At 37.2% G+C, this 18,623-nt stretch overlaps 2 protein-coding genes across 2 annotated transcripts in view; one reads left to right on the plus strand and one right to left on the minus strand.

Annotated features, from left to right (window-relative positions):
• Nucleotides 1-1,416, plus strand: part of LOC110584248 (transcription factor SPT20 homolog) — a 3,221-nt gene extending 1,805 nt beyond the window's left edge. Inside the window, exon 2 of the mRNA XM_044911892.1 lies at nt 13-1,416. Coding sequence (XP_044767827.1) covers nt 13-1,416 — 1,404 coding nt within the window. The remainder of the gene's footprint in view (nt 1-12) is intronic.
• Nucleotides 1-18,623, minus strand: part of IL1RAPL1 (interleukin 1 receptor accessory protein like 1) — a 665,379-nt gene that overhangs the window by 573,415 nt on the left and 73,341 nt on the right. The window lies entirely within an intron of this gene.

An 18,623-nucleotide genomic window follows, 5' to 3' on the forward strand; every position in this document is an offset into this window, starting at 1 on the left:
ACCAACTCCCAGAAACCCTCTATGGAAGTGATTCGAGTTAGAATGCTTCCTCCAGCTGCTTTGTCCACTACCAGCTCATCACAAAGAACCCTGGCCACCCAGGTCATGGCCAACTCTCAGAAATCCTCTGCAGAAGTGAATCGGGCTAGCATCCTTCCTGCAGCCACTGTGTCCACTACCAGCTCATTACAAAGAAGCCTGGCCACCCCGGTCATGGCCCATTCCCAGAAATCCTCTGCGGAAGTAATTCAAGTTAGCATGCTTCCTGCAGCCACCCTGTCAAATACCAGCTCATCACAAAGAACCCTGGCCATCCCAGTCATGGCCAGCTCCCAGAAATCCTCTGTGGAAGTGAATCAAATTAGCATGCTTCCTCCAGCCACCCTCTCAACTACCAGCTCATCACAAAGAACTCTGGCCACCCGGGTCGTGGCCAACTCCCAGAAATCCTCTGCAGAAGTGATTCAAGTTAGCGTGCTTCCTCCAATCACTCTGTCCACTACCAGCTCATCACAAAGAACCCTGGCCACCCGGGTCATGGCCCCTTCCCAGAAATCCTCTGTAAAAGTGAATCGAGTTAACATTCTTCCTGCAGCCTCCCTGTCCACCGCCAGCTCATCACAGAGAAGCCTGGCCACCCCAGGGATGGCCAACTCTGAGGGCCACAACATCATCAAAGTGGTGGGCCCTGGATGTGGAGCCCAGGCTTTGGGGAGAGGTCCCAGTCCCAGGAAGGGCTCTACCTCTGGGACCATAGCTCCTGCAGGAATCAAGCCCAGTACCCTACCCTCAAGAGCTCAGCCACCAAATGCAGTGCCTGATGCACCGCCGATTCCTTCTCAAGTAGGTGTTCAATTTATTTTAAATAATGCCTCCAGTATCAGTCCAGTAACTCTACTGGGGCTTCCACAAGGTTCGCTCCTTTTGAACACCCCGCAGCAGCCTCAGCAGCAGTGGCTCTATCAGTTGATTCCCCAACCACAACTCCAACAACCCACAACTACTAGTCAACAGCCCACAAGTACTGGTCCTCAGGAGCCAGTGCCACAGGGTTCAAGTGCACGAGGTTCAACCAGTCAGAGAACAGTGTCATCTGCTCAGCAAGCCATTGTCCTTAACCTCCCTGGAGCAGGAAGTTTTCTGCAGCCCCAGGCGGCGCTGTTGGCTCCGCTTGGCTCTGCGGAGAGCCAGAGAAGACCCCGGCAGATCAGCCCTCGCCCTGCGCACCCACTGCTGCCGGCCCCTGCTTCGCAGCCGCCGGCCCCGCCGCAGGCACAGCCCTTGAGAACCTTGCAGGGCCCCGTGGCTGTCATGACAGTGGCCGCGCAGACAGCTGGGCCGCCTCCGGGCCAGCAGGCCGCGAGCCAGTCCAGAGGTAAAATCAGGAAAGGTACATCAACTACTCCAAAATCCTAGGTCTTGCATTACTTCTCTCTCTTTTTAAAAAACAAAACAAAACAAAAAAACATTGAAGCAAAGATTTTCTGAGTATTTACTTCATCTTTGTCTTTAATGTCTCAGTATTTTACATTGCTAGGTATACAAACCATATAGAAGCACAACCTAGTGCTTTTTATATAAAAACAGGGAAATGTTTTAATGAAAAAAAAAAAAAAGAATGGATTTTGATGTTAGCTACCATCCAGTCAGTATCCTAGCTCTGCAGTTTACTAACCTTAAGCCTATTTCCTAAATTCACTGAGTCTCCATTTCCTTACCTGTAAAATATTAATAGGAATATTTACTTCTTAAGTTTATTGTCAAGGTTAACGTAAGATACATTAAGTATTGAAATTTAAATTTAAATTAATTTTAACTAATATAAATACTAAATATCTGAAAGAAATAAACCTAAATATTTAAGCTTAAACTATAGTAATAATATTAGTACAAATAATAGTTTCGTTATATTTCATAAAAGCCAACCTTGGAATCAATGGCATATAAGCCACAGGAACTTAATTCTTCAAAAAAAAAAAACAAAACCAAAACTAGACTTTTCAATGTATGTGTATACACACACACACACACCTTTTAGGTTTTCAAAATTACAGAGATACAGGTACAGCTATAGACATAGATGCAGATGAAGATACAGAGATTTTAATCCTCTATTCAATAAACAGTAGCCCTTTTACTCTACCCAGATGCCCCACTCTTTCTGATAAAACTGGATGCATTAGGCACTTGTAATTCATTCTTCAGTAACTGGGGGATGATTTGGATATATGACTCGATATCATTTGCCAGACAATATTCTTCAAATGCATTATTCATGTGGTGCTTATTATTTTGCAAACATTACATAAGATACAAATGCACCTGCTGTCTCCTCTTGCTCCTCTATTCTGTCTCAATTATTTTGTCCCCACCAGACAAGATAATAATCACAAGAGAGAAAAGGTAAAAGTTTCTTGACTTACAATGGTCAAGTGAATGAAAAATGGTAGGTTTAGATGAACTGATGAAACAAATGACAACAGGGAATTATAGGGAAAAGAATATATAAATATTTGTGATATTTAAAGACAGCTGCTAATTAAAAATGATTTCTGCAGCTCCTAAACAATATATTTTACGATAGCATTTTACCTTTACGATAGCATTAAACATTCCCCCTATTTAAGTAAATTCATAAATGTGGGTAATACTTTTAAAATACTTATATGTAGGGGCGCCTGAGTGGCTCAGTCAGTTAAGCATCTGACTCTTGGTTTCAGCTCAGGTCCTGATCTCAGGGTCCTGAGACTGAGCCCTGCCTCGGGCTTCACGCTCATCAGGGAGTCTGCTTCTCTCCCTCTGCCTCTCCCCCCTCAAATAAATAAATCTTTAAAAATAAATATAATAAAATACCTATATGTAACTGTAAAGATTTATATCACTCAAAGTTTCTGAAGTTTGCTTCAAAAGAATGAGCTACTGAAAACATCATAAAAATATATTTGTTAAATAGTTCTTTTTGTTAAAAGACTTTATTTTATTGTAATATTTGCTATTTCAGACATCTACTTGGATGACTGGTAAGCATCATTTCGTTTTACATGTCCAAGTATGATGGCATGCATCATTTATTTCTCTGAGCCTACCAGTGCCTTTCCTGTTTGGTGTTAGAATAATTCACAAAGTAACTGAATTAATTACCAAGTAGTTTTAAATACTTTACAAAACAAAATCTATCTGCATACCCTTATACCTAATGACTTCTACTCCAACTTGTGGGCTTTGAGGGATTCTTAGAGAAATTCTCAGACTTCCTTCTTTTTTTAAAAATTTATCTCAATTCAATTAATTAACATATAGTGTGTTACTAGTTTCAGAAGTAGAGTCACACTTCCTTCTTAACAGCTGAACAACCAACCACCCAATGTAAGGTAACAGTATGAAAAAGTGGGGGGCAGAATGAGTCCTGACACTAGCAAATAGATTTCTGATAAAACATTTTCATTCGTGACATTTCATCATGTGTCATAGTGCATTGGCAAATACCCTTCCCTGCATGTGCATATCTGTGGAATCAAATTCAAACTATTTTGTTTGGCTATATGAGCCTGGGTTTGGCCTGTCTCTCCTTCCCATTTCCTACCATTTCCCCATTCACAGTTGTGACTTTGGTAGTACTTAAACGACTGTTGCTCCTGATGGGCTGGGTTGTTCCTCGCTTCCATGTTTTGGTCGAGACCCTAACAAGGAACTCCTTTTTATTCTGTGCTTGTACTGCAATGCTTAGCCTAAGTACCAGAGCTCTGGAATCTGAGTCTATTTCTGTATCATCCCTTACTACAGTCGCCTTTAAACTATTTCACAAGCTTATTTGTGGATCAAATATAGTAGTAAATATAAAGAAAAATAAGAATTGAAAATGTACATTGAAATAAGTATCCTTTTCAGATTTTGGGTTTTTCTTTTTTTCAAACATAGATTGTATTACTTTGCATGAATTTCATAACATTAGCATTTTTATTTAATTGGTTAAAAATTTGCTCTCTATATAATCATTAATATATGTAATACATATTTATATTCTCTATATTGAATATCACAATAGTCTTTTTAAAACACCAAGAGTACTAAATTGGAGCTATTACTCTAAAAAATCGGATATGTATTTGAATGTAATTTCTTTTATCAGTATTTGAATGTAATTTCTCTTTAAGCAGAGGTTAAAATCATACTTACACGTAAGAAACAAGAAAATTAAATACAGCTTTTTTGTTTTCTTGGTTTTAAACCAAGAAAATATTCCTAAAGTTATGATCCAGTCATAAGTCATTCTGATGAATTATAACAAAAAAATTTTCTTTTACAAAGTTTTAAGGCCAAACTGAGGAACAAGAAGAAGACAAGTCAGTAAGACTCTCCTTTTTATTTCAACTTACCCCATTTCTTGTGCATTTGTATTTCTTAAAGGTTTTGAATTCTGGGCATACACTTAATCTATGCAAATAAAACAGTGTTTTCCTGTCTCTGTTTAGCTGTTATTTTAGCATGTGATAGTAGTCTGATGGAGTTTTATTAGACTGGGGTGCTATGTTTGGGATGACAAACATGAAATAATTCTGGTAACAAGGACACTTGGAAGTGGTGCTCATTCTCTACTGCAAATAAATGAGTTATGCATTATCGTTGATTTATAAAATGATGTAAGATTAGTTTTCTGATGCTGTGGACACAGAAAACAAATGGTAGTTTCCAGTCTAAGCCCAAATCAAACATCCCAATGTGAAACCCCCTGATTTATAAAAGAAGTTGCCTTACACATGCCCCACTCCACACAGCCTACTTCACCGTAGGTGGGTGAAGGACTTTACATGTTTAATGACTGATGATTCCCGGAGGCAAAGAGGGAGAAAACCAATCAAAACCAGCAGTGTCCAACCATTCGCCTAAAATGCATTAACAGTGACTATGAGGGGGTCACCCTACCTTGCATTTATTCAGTCATTTATTCACACACATTTATTGAACATCTATTACAGGACAGACTATGTCAAAGCCCTTAAGACACAAAAGTAAATGAGACATAATGTCTTTCAAAAGCTTACAGTCTAGTACATTAAGAACAAAGATCAACAAAGTAGAGAAAACTAGTTTGGCTTTGAAATCAAATTGTATTTATGAAGCACAATTTATGCATTAACTTTTTAATTTTTTATTGTATTTCGAAACGGGCTTTCAATGATCATTTTAAGAAACATTGCAATTTAGGATTTAAAATGGAAACAGTGGGCGCCTGGGTGGCTCAGATGGTTAAGCGTCTGCCTTCGGCTCAGGTCATGATCTCAGGGTCCTGGGATCGAGTCCCGCATCGGGCTCCCTGCTCCTTGGGAGCCTGCTTCTCCCTCTGCCTCTCTCTCTGTCTCTCTCTGTCTCTCATGAATAAATAAATAAAATCTTTAAAAAAAAAATAAATAAAATAAATAAAAAAAATAAAATGGAAACAGCAACAGATATCCAGACGTAGTGTTGATGTAATATCACTTTTTTATCATTTGCCCTCATTTCAGCTTAATAAGCTCTCTTGGCTCTCATCTTTCAATGTTTAATCAAAAGCAATTAAACTGATATGCAAATGCCATCTCCATTGCTTTAAGAATGACACTTAACACACAATTTCATTATAATAGGCAACTGGAATGTTTGTAGAATGATCAAGTCATTTTTATTTTTAAATATGTGCTTTTCTTGCAATGTATGCTTGTAAATAAAATGTCCACACACACAAATTTTATTTGATAAATGCCATGTGGATAATATTTGTCTTGTATACTGAACATGAACTTCATTCCATGTGCTATTTCTATTAAAAGCCTGCTATTCTTTTGCTAGTCTCTAGAGAAATAAATATTTTAGCTAACGAACTGCATTAGCAAAAAGTATAAGATAAGCAGAAAATGAACAAAGTGTGTGTGTGTGTGTATGCACATGTGCACATGTATGTGTGTTTAAGATAGACTCTTTTAAGATTCAGTTTCAGATAAGGGATCAGAAGGTTATAGTGGAAATGCCAGACATATTTTATGAGACCAGATTCAATTAGTTAGATCTGTAGAGTAGGTTGGTTGTATTAATGGTCCCAGTTCTTCACTCCTGCCTATATCCATACCCTTTGCCATGTAACCTCCACTCTGAGTCTCAGTCTGCTATGTGACCTGCATGGGCCAAGTCATGAAGCAGGAGCTTGAATCAGTACTTACACATCTCTTCTTCCTCTGTTACACCTCTGCTGTTGACATGAAAATGTGCCTGAGCTAGCTTCTGGAGGATGGAAGTCTCATAGAGCTAGATTCTAGCATTCCCAGTTATTCCATCTTAAGATATCCAAAATCAGTCAATAAGTAGTTAACTTCTAAAGAGAAGGTCAGTTGTAGCTGGCTATGTTTAGGAGACCATATACTTTTTCATCCTGAGAGTAATTTTTTTTATCATCATCAGTTAGGAAAACACATTATGTGGGATAGTACATATCAATGTCTTTTTTTTTTTTAAAGATTTTATTTATTTATTTATTTGAGAGAGAGAGAGAGAAACAGCATGAGAGGGGATAGGGTCAGAGGGAGAAGCAGGCTCCCCGCTGAGCCAGGAGCCCGACGTGGGACTTGATCCCAGGACTCCGGGATCATGACCTGAGCTGAAGGCAGTCGCTTAACCAACTGAGCCACCCAGGCGCCCCAGTACATATCAATGTCTTAAGATTTAATAGATTTTCTGTTAAGCATTAATGACATATATTCAATAACATCCTTAAACACTCAGAAGCTTTAGAAAGATACTCTATTAAAAAGACGTTGCAAATGGCAAGATCTCATTCCTTTTGATGGCTGCATAATATTCCATTGTATATATATATACCACATCTTCTTTATCCATTCATCTGTCGATGGACATCTTGGCTCTTTCCACAGTTTGGCTATTGTGGACATTGCTGCTATAAACATCGGGGTGCACATACCCTTTCGGATCCCTACTCAGCCATCAAAAGGAATGAGATCTTGCCATTTGCAACGACATGGATGGAACTGGAGGGTATTATGCTGAGCGAAATAAGTCAAACAGAGAAAGACATGTATCATATGATCTCACTGATATGAGGAATTCTTAATCGCAGGAAACAAACTGAGGGTTGCTGGAGTGGGGGGTGGGGTGGGAGGGATGGGGTGACTGGGTGATAGACACTGGGGAGGGTATGTGCTCTGGTAAGCACTGTGAATTGTGCAAGACTGTTGAATCTCAGATCTGTACCTCTGAAACAAATAATGCAATACATGTTAAGAAAAAAAAAAGAAGAAGAAGAAGGTAGCAGGAGGGGAAGAATGAAGCGGGGGAAATCGGAGGGGTAGACGAACCATGAGAGACGATGGACTCTGAAAACAAACTGAGGGTTCTAGAGGGGAGGGGGGTGGGAGGATGGGTTAGCCTGGTGGTGGGTATTGAGGAGGGCACATTCTGCATGGAGCCCTGGGTGTTATGCACAAACAATGAATCATGGAACACTACATCTAAAACTAATGATGTAATGTATGGGGATTAACATAAGAATAAAAAAAAAAAAGACAGACGTATCAGGATTTGAGCATTTCTTCAAAAAGGAATTATTTTTCCTTGGTCTAGTAGCTGAAAAAACATGTAAAAGCCAAATCAATTTTAATAATAAGTGTATATTTATCCCACACATTCACTCAATAAATATTTATTGAGAAACTACTATGTGCCAGTCACTGTTCGAAGTTATAGGAAACAAAAGAGATAAGCTTTTGGATTTTGATTGAAGTGCTTTGCTTGGCAAACTCAAATAAAAAAAATCCTTAATTCAACCAGATACAATAAACCCAACAACATGAAAATCACTAAAAATTTATTTTGACAGAAATAAAAAGTTAAAAATATTAAATTTGTGTTTATGCGCAAAATGAAACAAAAATATAAAAGATTGAGATATGGGAGCTATAATTAATATGGCTTAATACTGTTTTAATTTTGACTCTTATAATTAATTCCTGACTAATCTGTGCCCCAAGACTTATATGGCTAAAAACCATTTAAGTGAATCTAAAAACTTACAGTTTTAGCATGATCTGAAGACAAAGAGTTGGCCAGTTTATTAAACCCTGAATCATGGAAACCCCTACCACTTGTTGGAAGTGTTTAAGGGTTTGGAGCATGGTACTAAGGTGAAGTAGATAGGATTTAAATCCATCTTCCACCATTTATAAGTTGCCTGACCTTGAGTCAGTTATTTAAACTCTAACTTATTATCATAAACATTTTTTTTAAATTCCAGAGTTGTACTATAGTAAATATGGCTTTCTAACTTTGGAATTATTAAGAGTAGACATGGTTTTTACCTTCTGATTCTACGGCTCCATGCAATCCTTTCTTACCTATAGCAAGAATCTAAAATGAAAAAAGCAAAAAGAATTCTAGCCAATTAGCATAAGTTTACCTCAATCACGTGATGTGATGCGCACTGGGTGTTATATGCAACTGATAAATTATTGAACACTACATCTGAATCTAACAATGGCTAACTGAATTTAAATTAAAAAAAGAAAATAAGTAAAAATACTGTTTTTTCCCCTCAAAATGAATTATTTCATAAGATTCCTAGGCCAGAATCTAAGTAAAACTAGAACTCAAAGAATTAAATGGAAAACTGAGGATATTTCCCTGAGAGCATTAACTGGACAGGGGGCTCGGTTAAATAACACACTGGAGAGAGCCCCCATCCAGTAAAGCTAAGGGCTACACCCTCAAGAAAATGATGAAACATACTAAACTTGACCTTCCCCAAATCCTTACACATCATTAAGGTAGATTTACACTACAAATTCTTATTACTGAGTCCCTCAAAAACCTCAAGCCATGAATTTCATTTAATTTATAGTGACCCCAGAGTATCACACGTTGGACACCTGACAAGGCAAATGGAAATCCTTTCTAAAAGAGTTCTCCTTCGGGGCGCCTGGGTGGCTCAGGTGGTTAAGCATCTGCCTTCGGCTCAGGTCATGATCCCAGGGTCCTGGGACTGAGTCCCGCATTGGGCTCCCTGCTAGGCGGGGAGCCTGCTTCTCCCTCTGCCTCTGTCTCTCTCTCTCTCTCTGACTTTCATGAATAAATAAATAAAACATTAAAAAAAAAGTTCTCCTTCATCCTAAGCCCCAGAGAATCCACAAAAATAATATTCCAAGGAAAATGATCAGCTCATTGAAAAAAAAAACAAACAAACAAAAAGCAACTAAGCACAAAAGGAAATAAGGGGCCTTGAGCAAAAATCAAGAGAAAGAACAGAGAGTAGCTCTCTCTCTCTATTCTCTGTGGTGAAAATACAGATTTAGGATATCAACCAGCACTTTTAAAACAAAGAAATAAAAGACAAGCATAAAGCATATATGGATATTTCTATACCTGTCTACAAAAATTACCTAGCCAATTTGAAATAAAGCAATTCTTCGAACCTCCAGAAAATGAAAAATATAAGGAGTGTACTTGTGCTGAGCACCAGGTATTGTATGAAAGTGTTCAATCACTATATTGTACACCTGATACTAATATAACACTGCATGTTAACTAACTGGAATTTAAATAAAAACTTAAAAAAATTAAAACCTCAAGGGATAGGTTTAATATCACATTAAGTACAGCTAATGAGAAAATAGCACTAAAGCATACAGTGGTGGGAAGGGGGAAGTCACTAAAATAGGAAAGTGACCACCATCTCTCGAACATCCTTTACTCAGGGCGAGCCAGGACAAATGGGTAATGGAATACTCATTATAAATGGGATGGATCTTGAGGGTCACAGATGATGGTAGGTTAGCTTTCATAACAGCCAGATGTAAGGACACCAATGCCACAGATTTCTAGACTGCATCCTTGGCATTAGTCACCCTTAAAATGAATGTTTTGCTGTTTATATAAAGGACAGGAAGAAGGTAGAGCAAATCAAAATCCACTTTCAGGAAAAAACAAAACAAAACAACCAGAATGCTGGCCATGTATGTTAGAAGCTTCTTCCCAAGTACTTAATTTTATAATTTTTTCAGTGCCAAAGTGAATGCAAAGAGCATAAAAATGTGATGTTTTTGTTCTGTAATCAGACTTCCAGAGAAATAATAACCAAGCCCTTATGTACCAAACAAGGTACTAAGGGTTTTACACACATTATCTCCTCAACCCTCACAATATCCTTGGAAGAAGAAATTAATATCCTCCTTTGATACCTAAGGAAACAGATTCAGAGAGAAGAAATAAACTGTAAATAACTGAACAGGATTTGAACTCAGGTCTGCTGGCTCAAGAGCCCAAGCTCTTAATACCAAAAACAGTGTTTGTTTGTTTGTTTGTTTTTTTCAGTAAACTCTATATCCAACGTGGAGCTCGATCTCATGATCCCCAGATCAAGAGTTGCAGTCTCCACCCACTGAGCACTGAGCCAGTCAGGTGCCCCCCAAAAATAACACTAAAAATAGTGTTATATGTTATATATATACTTTTAGTGTTATATATGTATTTTAGTGATATATACCTATGATATGTGATATGTATATATTTTATACATGTATATATTTTAGTGATATATATGTATACACACACACACACATACATATATATGTAAGTAAATCCAGGTTAAAACATCAGTGCCATCTCATTTTAAAAGCACTTTTTTATATGCATGCCATTTCAGTGAAGTTCCTTCCAAATTCCTTCCCAGATCTTTGACAACTTACTATTAAACTGGAAGAATACTGCTAGGCAAAAGGACTCTACCCTAAATATAAGTGGTTTACCATTCTACATTGTGAACAATGACCTAAGTGGAAATACAGAAGACAACCTGATAAATATGACCAATTTGGGATCTAAAAGATCACGCAGCTTAATGGTCAACTATAATAGGGCAAAATGTAACATCAATGAAGAGAAGAGCCTCCATTTGGTTACACAGCCAACTGCAAAAGATTTAACAGCTGCCACAACAGTGGCAGCATGGGACTAGGAGCCATCTGGGGGATGTATCCAAACTAATTTTAGCTAAAAAAAAAAAAAAAAAATCACAACATTTAGACCAAGAGAGGGGCTAGTCTTGTTCTTCTCCATGTGTTAGACCAAAGGAGAGTGATGTGACTAGAAGCTCTGTCAAATGAATCACTGTGAGAACGAGAGATATTTAGCCTATAAAAGAATATAGGAGCATAAGAAGTGGGAGAGGTGACAGAGGAAGACATGTGTCCCCAGGAATCTGTCCATAGGGAGACCCTAATGATTTCCTGTCAGGGTGGCTTTAAATTCAATTATGCATGTTAGATGTATTGAGAGTAGAGCCCCTTCAAATTTTGTTTTCTGTTTTCTGTGGGTTTATTAGTAGCTGGGAAACTCTAGCAAGGATCTGAGCCAAAGAAGGCATAAAGATATTACATCGCCTCTGAGCCCCATTTACACTCCCAGCATTACTGGAAGAGTAGACTAAACAGGGACATTATAACTTTCTTAAAATATCAGAAGAGTTTTTGTAAGAATGAAGAACTGCAATTGCTCTAGGGTAGGGTCCCAAGATACAGAACTTGGCTCAAAAGGAAGGAACTCTGGCGAACTCAGAATAAAGAAGAGATTTCTAACTGAATGATGCAAACAAAAATGCCTGCCTCAGGACGTCATGGACTTAAAGTTTAAATATAGGTTAGATAACCATGTGGCAGATATGGGAAAGAGCACATGAGTTCAAAAACTAAATGAGCGAAAAAGTCCCCTCCCTCATCCTATGATTGTTTTAGATTAAAACTCCCAAACCTCCTTCTTTCTTTTACTCTTCCTGGATCTTCCAGTCTCATTTTCAAGTAATGGCTTGAAACAATCGTCCACAAAATTCTTCTAGTATCTTAAATCCATTCAGTTAAAGACCAGAATATATCATCTACCCAATTTCCTGTTCCTATTCTGATACTACATTATCCTAGTCATCCAAGCAGGAAACCAGTCATTATGGGCCCCTCCCTCTCCTCCTTAATCAGTTGCTAAATCATGTGGATTCTGCTTTACAAAATGTTTCTTATACCCACCTCCTCCTTTCCAGTTCTTTCCCACTCTCCTAGTCCAAACCTTCACTATTTCTCACATAGGCCATTTGGTAATGAGCTGTTAACTATTACCCCTCCTTCTGATCTCACCTCCATTCTATTTATCTAATATATGACAGCCAAATCAATTTTTCTCAAAAATAGGCTGGATGACACATCTCCCTCTTCAAAATTCATTACCTCCTACAGAATTAAGTACAACCCCCTCACAATGGGATGTGATCTGAAAGCTACACTGAACTTTTCCATTCTCTCTCTTACTGTGATCATAGGTACAACACCCTCCATTTCTGCCAAAGCTTTTGACTTTATATCCTTGGATTTTCTATCTATCTTAAGTGACATTAAGCCCTTGCCTGGAGTGCCTCTAATTTTCACCTTTGTAGTCAAAACTCATTTCAAACATTACCTACTCCAAGACATCTTTACATGTGTGATTCCAGTCATTTATAATCCTTCAGAGATGTTTATTTATATTTTCTTTAGGCCACAGTGTAGTCCACTTTGTATTATAAGTATTTGCATACTCAGAAGAATTCACCCTATTATATCAAAAGCATAGAGCAAGAGTCACTGATGCTCTGTAGCATCAGGCACAGTGTAAGTGTTCAATAAATAAATAAGAGACCAATTAGTACTGCCGCTTTTCAGTATATACATTTCATTCTTTAAGTTGGTATTCTCAAAAAAATATGACAAGTGTATAGTCCATACACAATCATCACCACCACTGGATAAACCTGCCAAGGTGCATTTCCTCCTGAAAGTCAACAGTGAAGGTTTAATAAACCCCAGGAAAAGTAGTTCACAAAATCCATCAGCTCTCTCACTTAAGAAGATACATCATATGTACAAATCAATTCTCAGCGTAAAACTCCCTTTCTTGTGGGCATTATATTTTTGGCTTTATTTAACAAGTACAATATATAGATACACATATCTTACTATGCTCAGGCACTGTTATAACTGCTTTACAAACTATAACTCATTTAATTTATCATGCAGTTTGATATATAAAATCCTTCAATTCAGGGGTAATGTTAAAAGTATTTTTCATGATGCCTGCTTAGCCACATACATTTTTAAGGGAAACTTCTCCCTTTTAAGCACAAACTTAATCTCAACTGAAGGCAGTGAAGCAGACTCCCAGCTCCTACCACTCCCCTCACCCACACAAACCTCTACAATGAGGACAAGTGAATTGGAACGGTGACAAGCAAGAGGGCAGAATACCAACTCCCCAAAGATGTCCATATCCTAATCTCCAGAATTTGTGAATAAATGATCTTACTGGGCAAAAGAGACATTACTAATGGGATTAAATTAAGGCTCAAGAAATGGTAAGATTAGCTGGGATTATTCATGTGGGCCCAATCTAATCACAAGGGACCTTATAAGGAAAAGAGGTAGGCATTCCTTTAATACTGACTACACCTATGTAAAGATCTTGACAAGCACAAAAAAAGAGAAGAAATGGGTCTATTCTCACTCTTTGGGGGTTTATCTATTTATTTTATTTGCGTATAATTGACACACAATGTTACATTAGTTTCAGGTGCACAACATAGCAGATGCTACATTGCTATGTTACACTCTGCTCACCCCAAATGTAGCTACCGTCTGTCACCATACAGTGCTATTGCAATATCATTGACTATTCCCTATGTTGTACCCTTTATTCCCATGACATATTCCATAATCCATAGTTGGAAACCTGTACTCTCACTCCCCTTCACCTATTTGCCCATCCCCCACACCCTTCCCCTCTGGAGACTTTCAGTTTGTTCTGTTTTTATAGGTCTGATTCTGCTTTTTGTTTGTTTGTTTATTCTTTTGTTTTTGCAGATTCCACATATGAGAGAAACCATATGGTATTTGTCTTTCTGCCTTATTTTACTTAGCATAATACTCTCTAGGTCCATTCCTTCTTCTTTTAAAGTTCAAATCAAAGAACAGAGCTGGTCTCAATAAACAAGAAGGAATACATTTTGGTGATAACTCAAATAGCCAGAAAGTCGCATTCCTATTTTAGAGGAAATATGAAAAAGCACAGGGAAAAGAAATATAAAACTCTTGCTAACTGCCCAATTGAGTTAATAATATTCTATTGTTTGATTTGTAATGTGACTTAATAATTCAAAGAAACTGTCATGTGTTATGCATGTATACACATACATACATGTTCATATATACACCATTTTCTATCATACACCATTCACAAAATAAATCCTAGATTGATGATACATCAAAATGCTTTAAAAAGCTATAAATATGTACCTGACTTCAGATTCTGACACTGGGATCAGGAAGGCTGGAAGGCTTTCTTAAATAACACACCCCAAGGGCGGAGGGAAACATGAAAGACCAGATGGATACATTAAACTTATAAAATTTAAAAAAGTTTTAAAAACCTAAGCAAAGTAAAAACAACACATTCTAAGAAAATATCTGCAATGTATAAAATCTTTAAAAGGATTAAAAAGAACAGTTTACAAAATATTATCTACAAATCAATGAGAAAATAAAACAATATAAAAATGGTCAAAGGTGGTAAACTAGGCATCTCAAAAAGGAGAAAGAAAAAAAAAGCCAGTACGTCTATGAAAACCTAAATTCACTACAAATGAGAGAAACACATATTAAAATAACACATCGATAGCATTTTCTCTTTTCATTGCTTCTAAAAGATAGGGGGCCTATGAATTCTTATACCCTGCTGGTGGGAAAGTAAATTGGTACTGACATTTGGAGGGCAATTTCACAGTATCTATTAAAATTAATGATGCCTGTACCCTATCAGTTCCGCTTCTTAGTATCTATCCCAAAGAAATACTTGCTTACGTGTACAATGAGGCATAATCCTGGATTAGAACGGAAGCATTGTTTGTAATGGTGTACCATTTGGAGAATCCTAAACAACTACCTATAGGGAAACAGCTTAATACATTTTTTGTGTCGTGTAACTGTGAAACATTCTTCATCAGTTAAAAAGAATGAGCTGAGCCTGACATGGGGAAACCTCCAAGATACATAATCTGCAAAACAATTCATACAATTTCAGTAAGAAATATCTGATTGCTTGTACTCTAGTCTTAAACTATGGTTACCTTTGGAGAAGTTAGAGGGTAGAAATGAGTAGTGGCCAAAAAAAACTACGGTGTTCTATGTGCATTTTATTAAAAAAATTTTTTTTACAAAAATAGATTTGTTTTATTTGTCTAATTTAAAATATGTGAAGATTATAAATGCTGTAAAAAAAAAAGGAAAGTGAATCAAGGCAAATGTTTATGTAAACTAAGCAGCTAGATGAGTAAATAGATGAATGAGGCTTTTTAAATTTCCCTTTCTGTGAACATAAATATATTTCATGTTTATGATGATACAATTTAATTCCATAGATGAAAATATGGACTTGAGTATGGTAAAAAAAAAGCCCCTAAAATGAATAATTAATTTTATTATTTTTTTAATTTCAAAGATATATGATCTTCTATTTCTATTCATTCTTACTCATTTCCATTGAATTACTTTTCTGGTTGAAATGAAATGATCATGTCAACTGCAAAAGATTGAAATCCCAGATCAGTGAAACTTTCTGAGCAGATTTACAACTTGCTTTTGGGAACAACAGAAAGCAATGCATGTTACTGAATAATGAAAACATGGGCATAAAAATGGAATATTTTCATATACATGGCAAAGCTTTGAAAATATCTCCATGCAGTGTGCTAATAAATGTCAATTTTCATGTACTTGGCATTCTGCTCATTTACATTAACCCACTTTTGAAGTATCCTTAATACAGAATTTTCTCTCTTGTTTTCCTACCTACACACCTACGCCTATGTGTGTGTGTGTGTGTGTGTGTGTGTGTGTGTCTAAGGTGGGGCAAGAATGAAAGCTTAATTAAAAAAAGTTTTTCACTGATGTTTGTTGGGAAAGTTTGGCTCTTAAATGAATACTATACACACAGAGATGCACATACATATATGGATGTTCTGATGTAAAACAATACAAATCAATCTTTTCTCACAGAATATTATAAGGCTGGCTAGTATATGAGGGAGTGTTTACTGCACTTGAAATTCATCATAGTATGCTTTTTGCCATATCTCTATCAGATAAAGCTCTTTCATACTTTCAGAAAATTAGACATTTTCTAAAATCAATGAGGTATTTTATTTCTTGAGTTTCTACTATGGGCTTGGTTTTATGGAATAATAGTAAACAAAAGTGTAGCAGGTAGCCCCAGTTTTAGAGGGGTTCTTTGGGAGCAAAAGAAACTATTAATCTTAATCCCAAGAAAAGGGGCTAGAACATCTGTACCATTTCTGTGCCCCAGCCCTATTTACTCATGAGCCATTTTGTCTCCTCTATGGTAGCTCAGCTTCTCCCTAACTGACTGGAAAAAAAATAATGGAAAATAAACAGAAGAAAGCAAAAATTACCTGAAATCCTACCACGGGAGAAAACCATTATTAATAATATGGGCATTTTCTGTATTTTTCCAATGAGTTTGTTTTTTCTTTCATCATCCAGAAAAAGTTAAAGCTATTTTCATTTTTTAAAAAACTGATTGATTGATTGATTGATTTGAGAGAGAGAGCACACATGAGCGAGCGCATGAGCACCACAGGCAGAGGGAGAAATAATGTTAAGCAGACTCCATGCTGACCATGGAGCCCAACGCGGGGCTTGATCTCAGCACCCTGAGATCACGACCTGAGCTGAAACCAAGAGTCAGATGCTCAACCGACTGCACCACCAAGGCACCCCAAAGCTATTTCCATTTTAAATGATAAATGTGTGGGGGGGGAATCAACAAGTATATTGTTTTGATTACCTACGTAGTTAACACTTGTTGGCAGACAGTTTAGGAATTGTCATCTCCATCAGGCACTGATAAGAAAGACCTCCAGAAGTGATGATGCTGAGCTGTCTAAGGGACTTTTTCCAGTGTTAATCTGTTTGAAAATCTATACCACAAGAAAGAAAAAAGGCTTCATTCTCTGTTAACATTGGGACCCATGACCCAGTTACTGTGCCCCATTATCCTGCTTCTTTGACAATGTGTAGCCCACTTGCTTTGTGCTTTTTTAATAGTGTTTACTTGAACTTAAAGAGAAATGTATTATTACCATCATTATTTTAAGCTGCATGTTAGCATAGTTATTCAGGTGATACTAGTCTACATTCTAAGTCATGTTTACATTTAAAAAACTGATATATAATTAGAAAATAGACTAAATTACTCTTCATGTTGTGATGTATATCTGCCTTTTTTTTTTTTATATCTTCCTCTGCTAATGTCTGTCCTTTGTTGTGACTAAGGCAAAGCTGCCCAAATGCATCACTAATGGCCAGATGCAAGGGTATTTGTTAAATGATTCATCCTCAAAAAACTTACACTCTTGGGGAGCCTGGGTGGCTCAGTCGGTTAAGCATCTGACTTCAGCTCAGGTCCTGATCCCAGAGTCCCGGGATTGAGTCCCACATTGAGCCCCGCATTGAGCCTGCATCCCTCCCCACATAGAGCCCCACATCGGGCTTCCTGCTCAGTGGGGAGTCTGCTTCTCCCTCTCCCTCTGCCCCTGCTCCTTCTCTCTCTCTCTTGCTTGCTCACTCTCTCAAATAAATAAAATCTTAAAGAAAAAAGTACACTCTTGGCCTTTCTATTCTAATCACACCTATCTTCATTTTATTTTGTGGTCTTACTACTGCATGGAATTAAAATTGGGGAAAATGTGACACTATTATTTTCTGTTCAGATATACACTTGTTTATTTGTTTACTGTTTCCCCCACTAGAACCTAAGACAAATGGAGGCAAAAGCCATATTTTTTAATTCACAATTTAATCTCTGATGCCTAGAAGAGTCCAGAAACACAGTAGGTTCTCAATAAATGCATCTGAAAGAATGACTTATTTTGGTCCTCAGATTTAAGCTCCTATCACTTCCCAGTGTCAGAAAGTTTATCCTAAAGCAACCGTCAAAAAATAAAAATCACAGCAATTATGGTGCATCAGTACACATTTTTCATTTCCTTTTACAATTTTTTTAACTTATTTTCACCCCAACATTGTTCTCACTATTCTCACAATTTTCATTTGAATATTATTAGCATGCTCCATGTTCCAGTTCTTATTCATGTAATTGAAAATTTTCCTCCTATCAAAACAACATTTTCCCCTTTGCCTCAATTCAACTTTTCTTCTCAAAACCACCACTATATTTTCATTGTCTTTCAGATTCCATTGTTTCATCTTTGCCTTCAACTGTAGTCATCATTATTCTCTTCACAGTTCTAACATTCAACTGTTCGCTTGATTATACTCAAGCACACATCCTATTTCGTCTCCCATACGTTCTAGGCTTTTTATACATTAAATAAGTGTGTTACGTAGCTTTCTGTATCTGCACCCATTCATCATATATTTTTAACAAAAGATCAACAGATTATAACTCCATAAATAATAGCACTTCCTTCTCTCCTAGTGGATGTCAGCACATACAAAGAGCCTCCTCACCTTTTAGTCAGGGCTGTAGCGGTG

This window comes from Neomonachus schauinslandi, chromosome X (genome assembly GCF_002201575.2).
Source record: "Neomonachus schauinslandi chromosome X, ASM220157v2, whole genome shotgun sequence".
Classification (NCBI taxonomy): domain Eukaryota; kingdom Metazoa; phylum Chordata; class Mammalia; order Carnivora; family Phocidae; genus Neomonachus; species Neomonachus schauinslandi.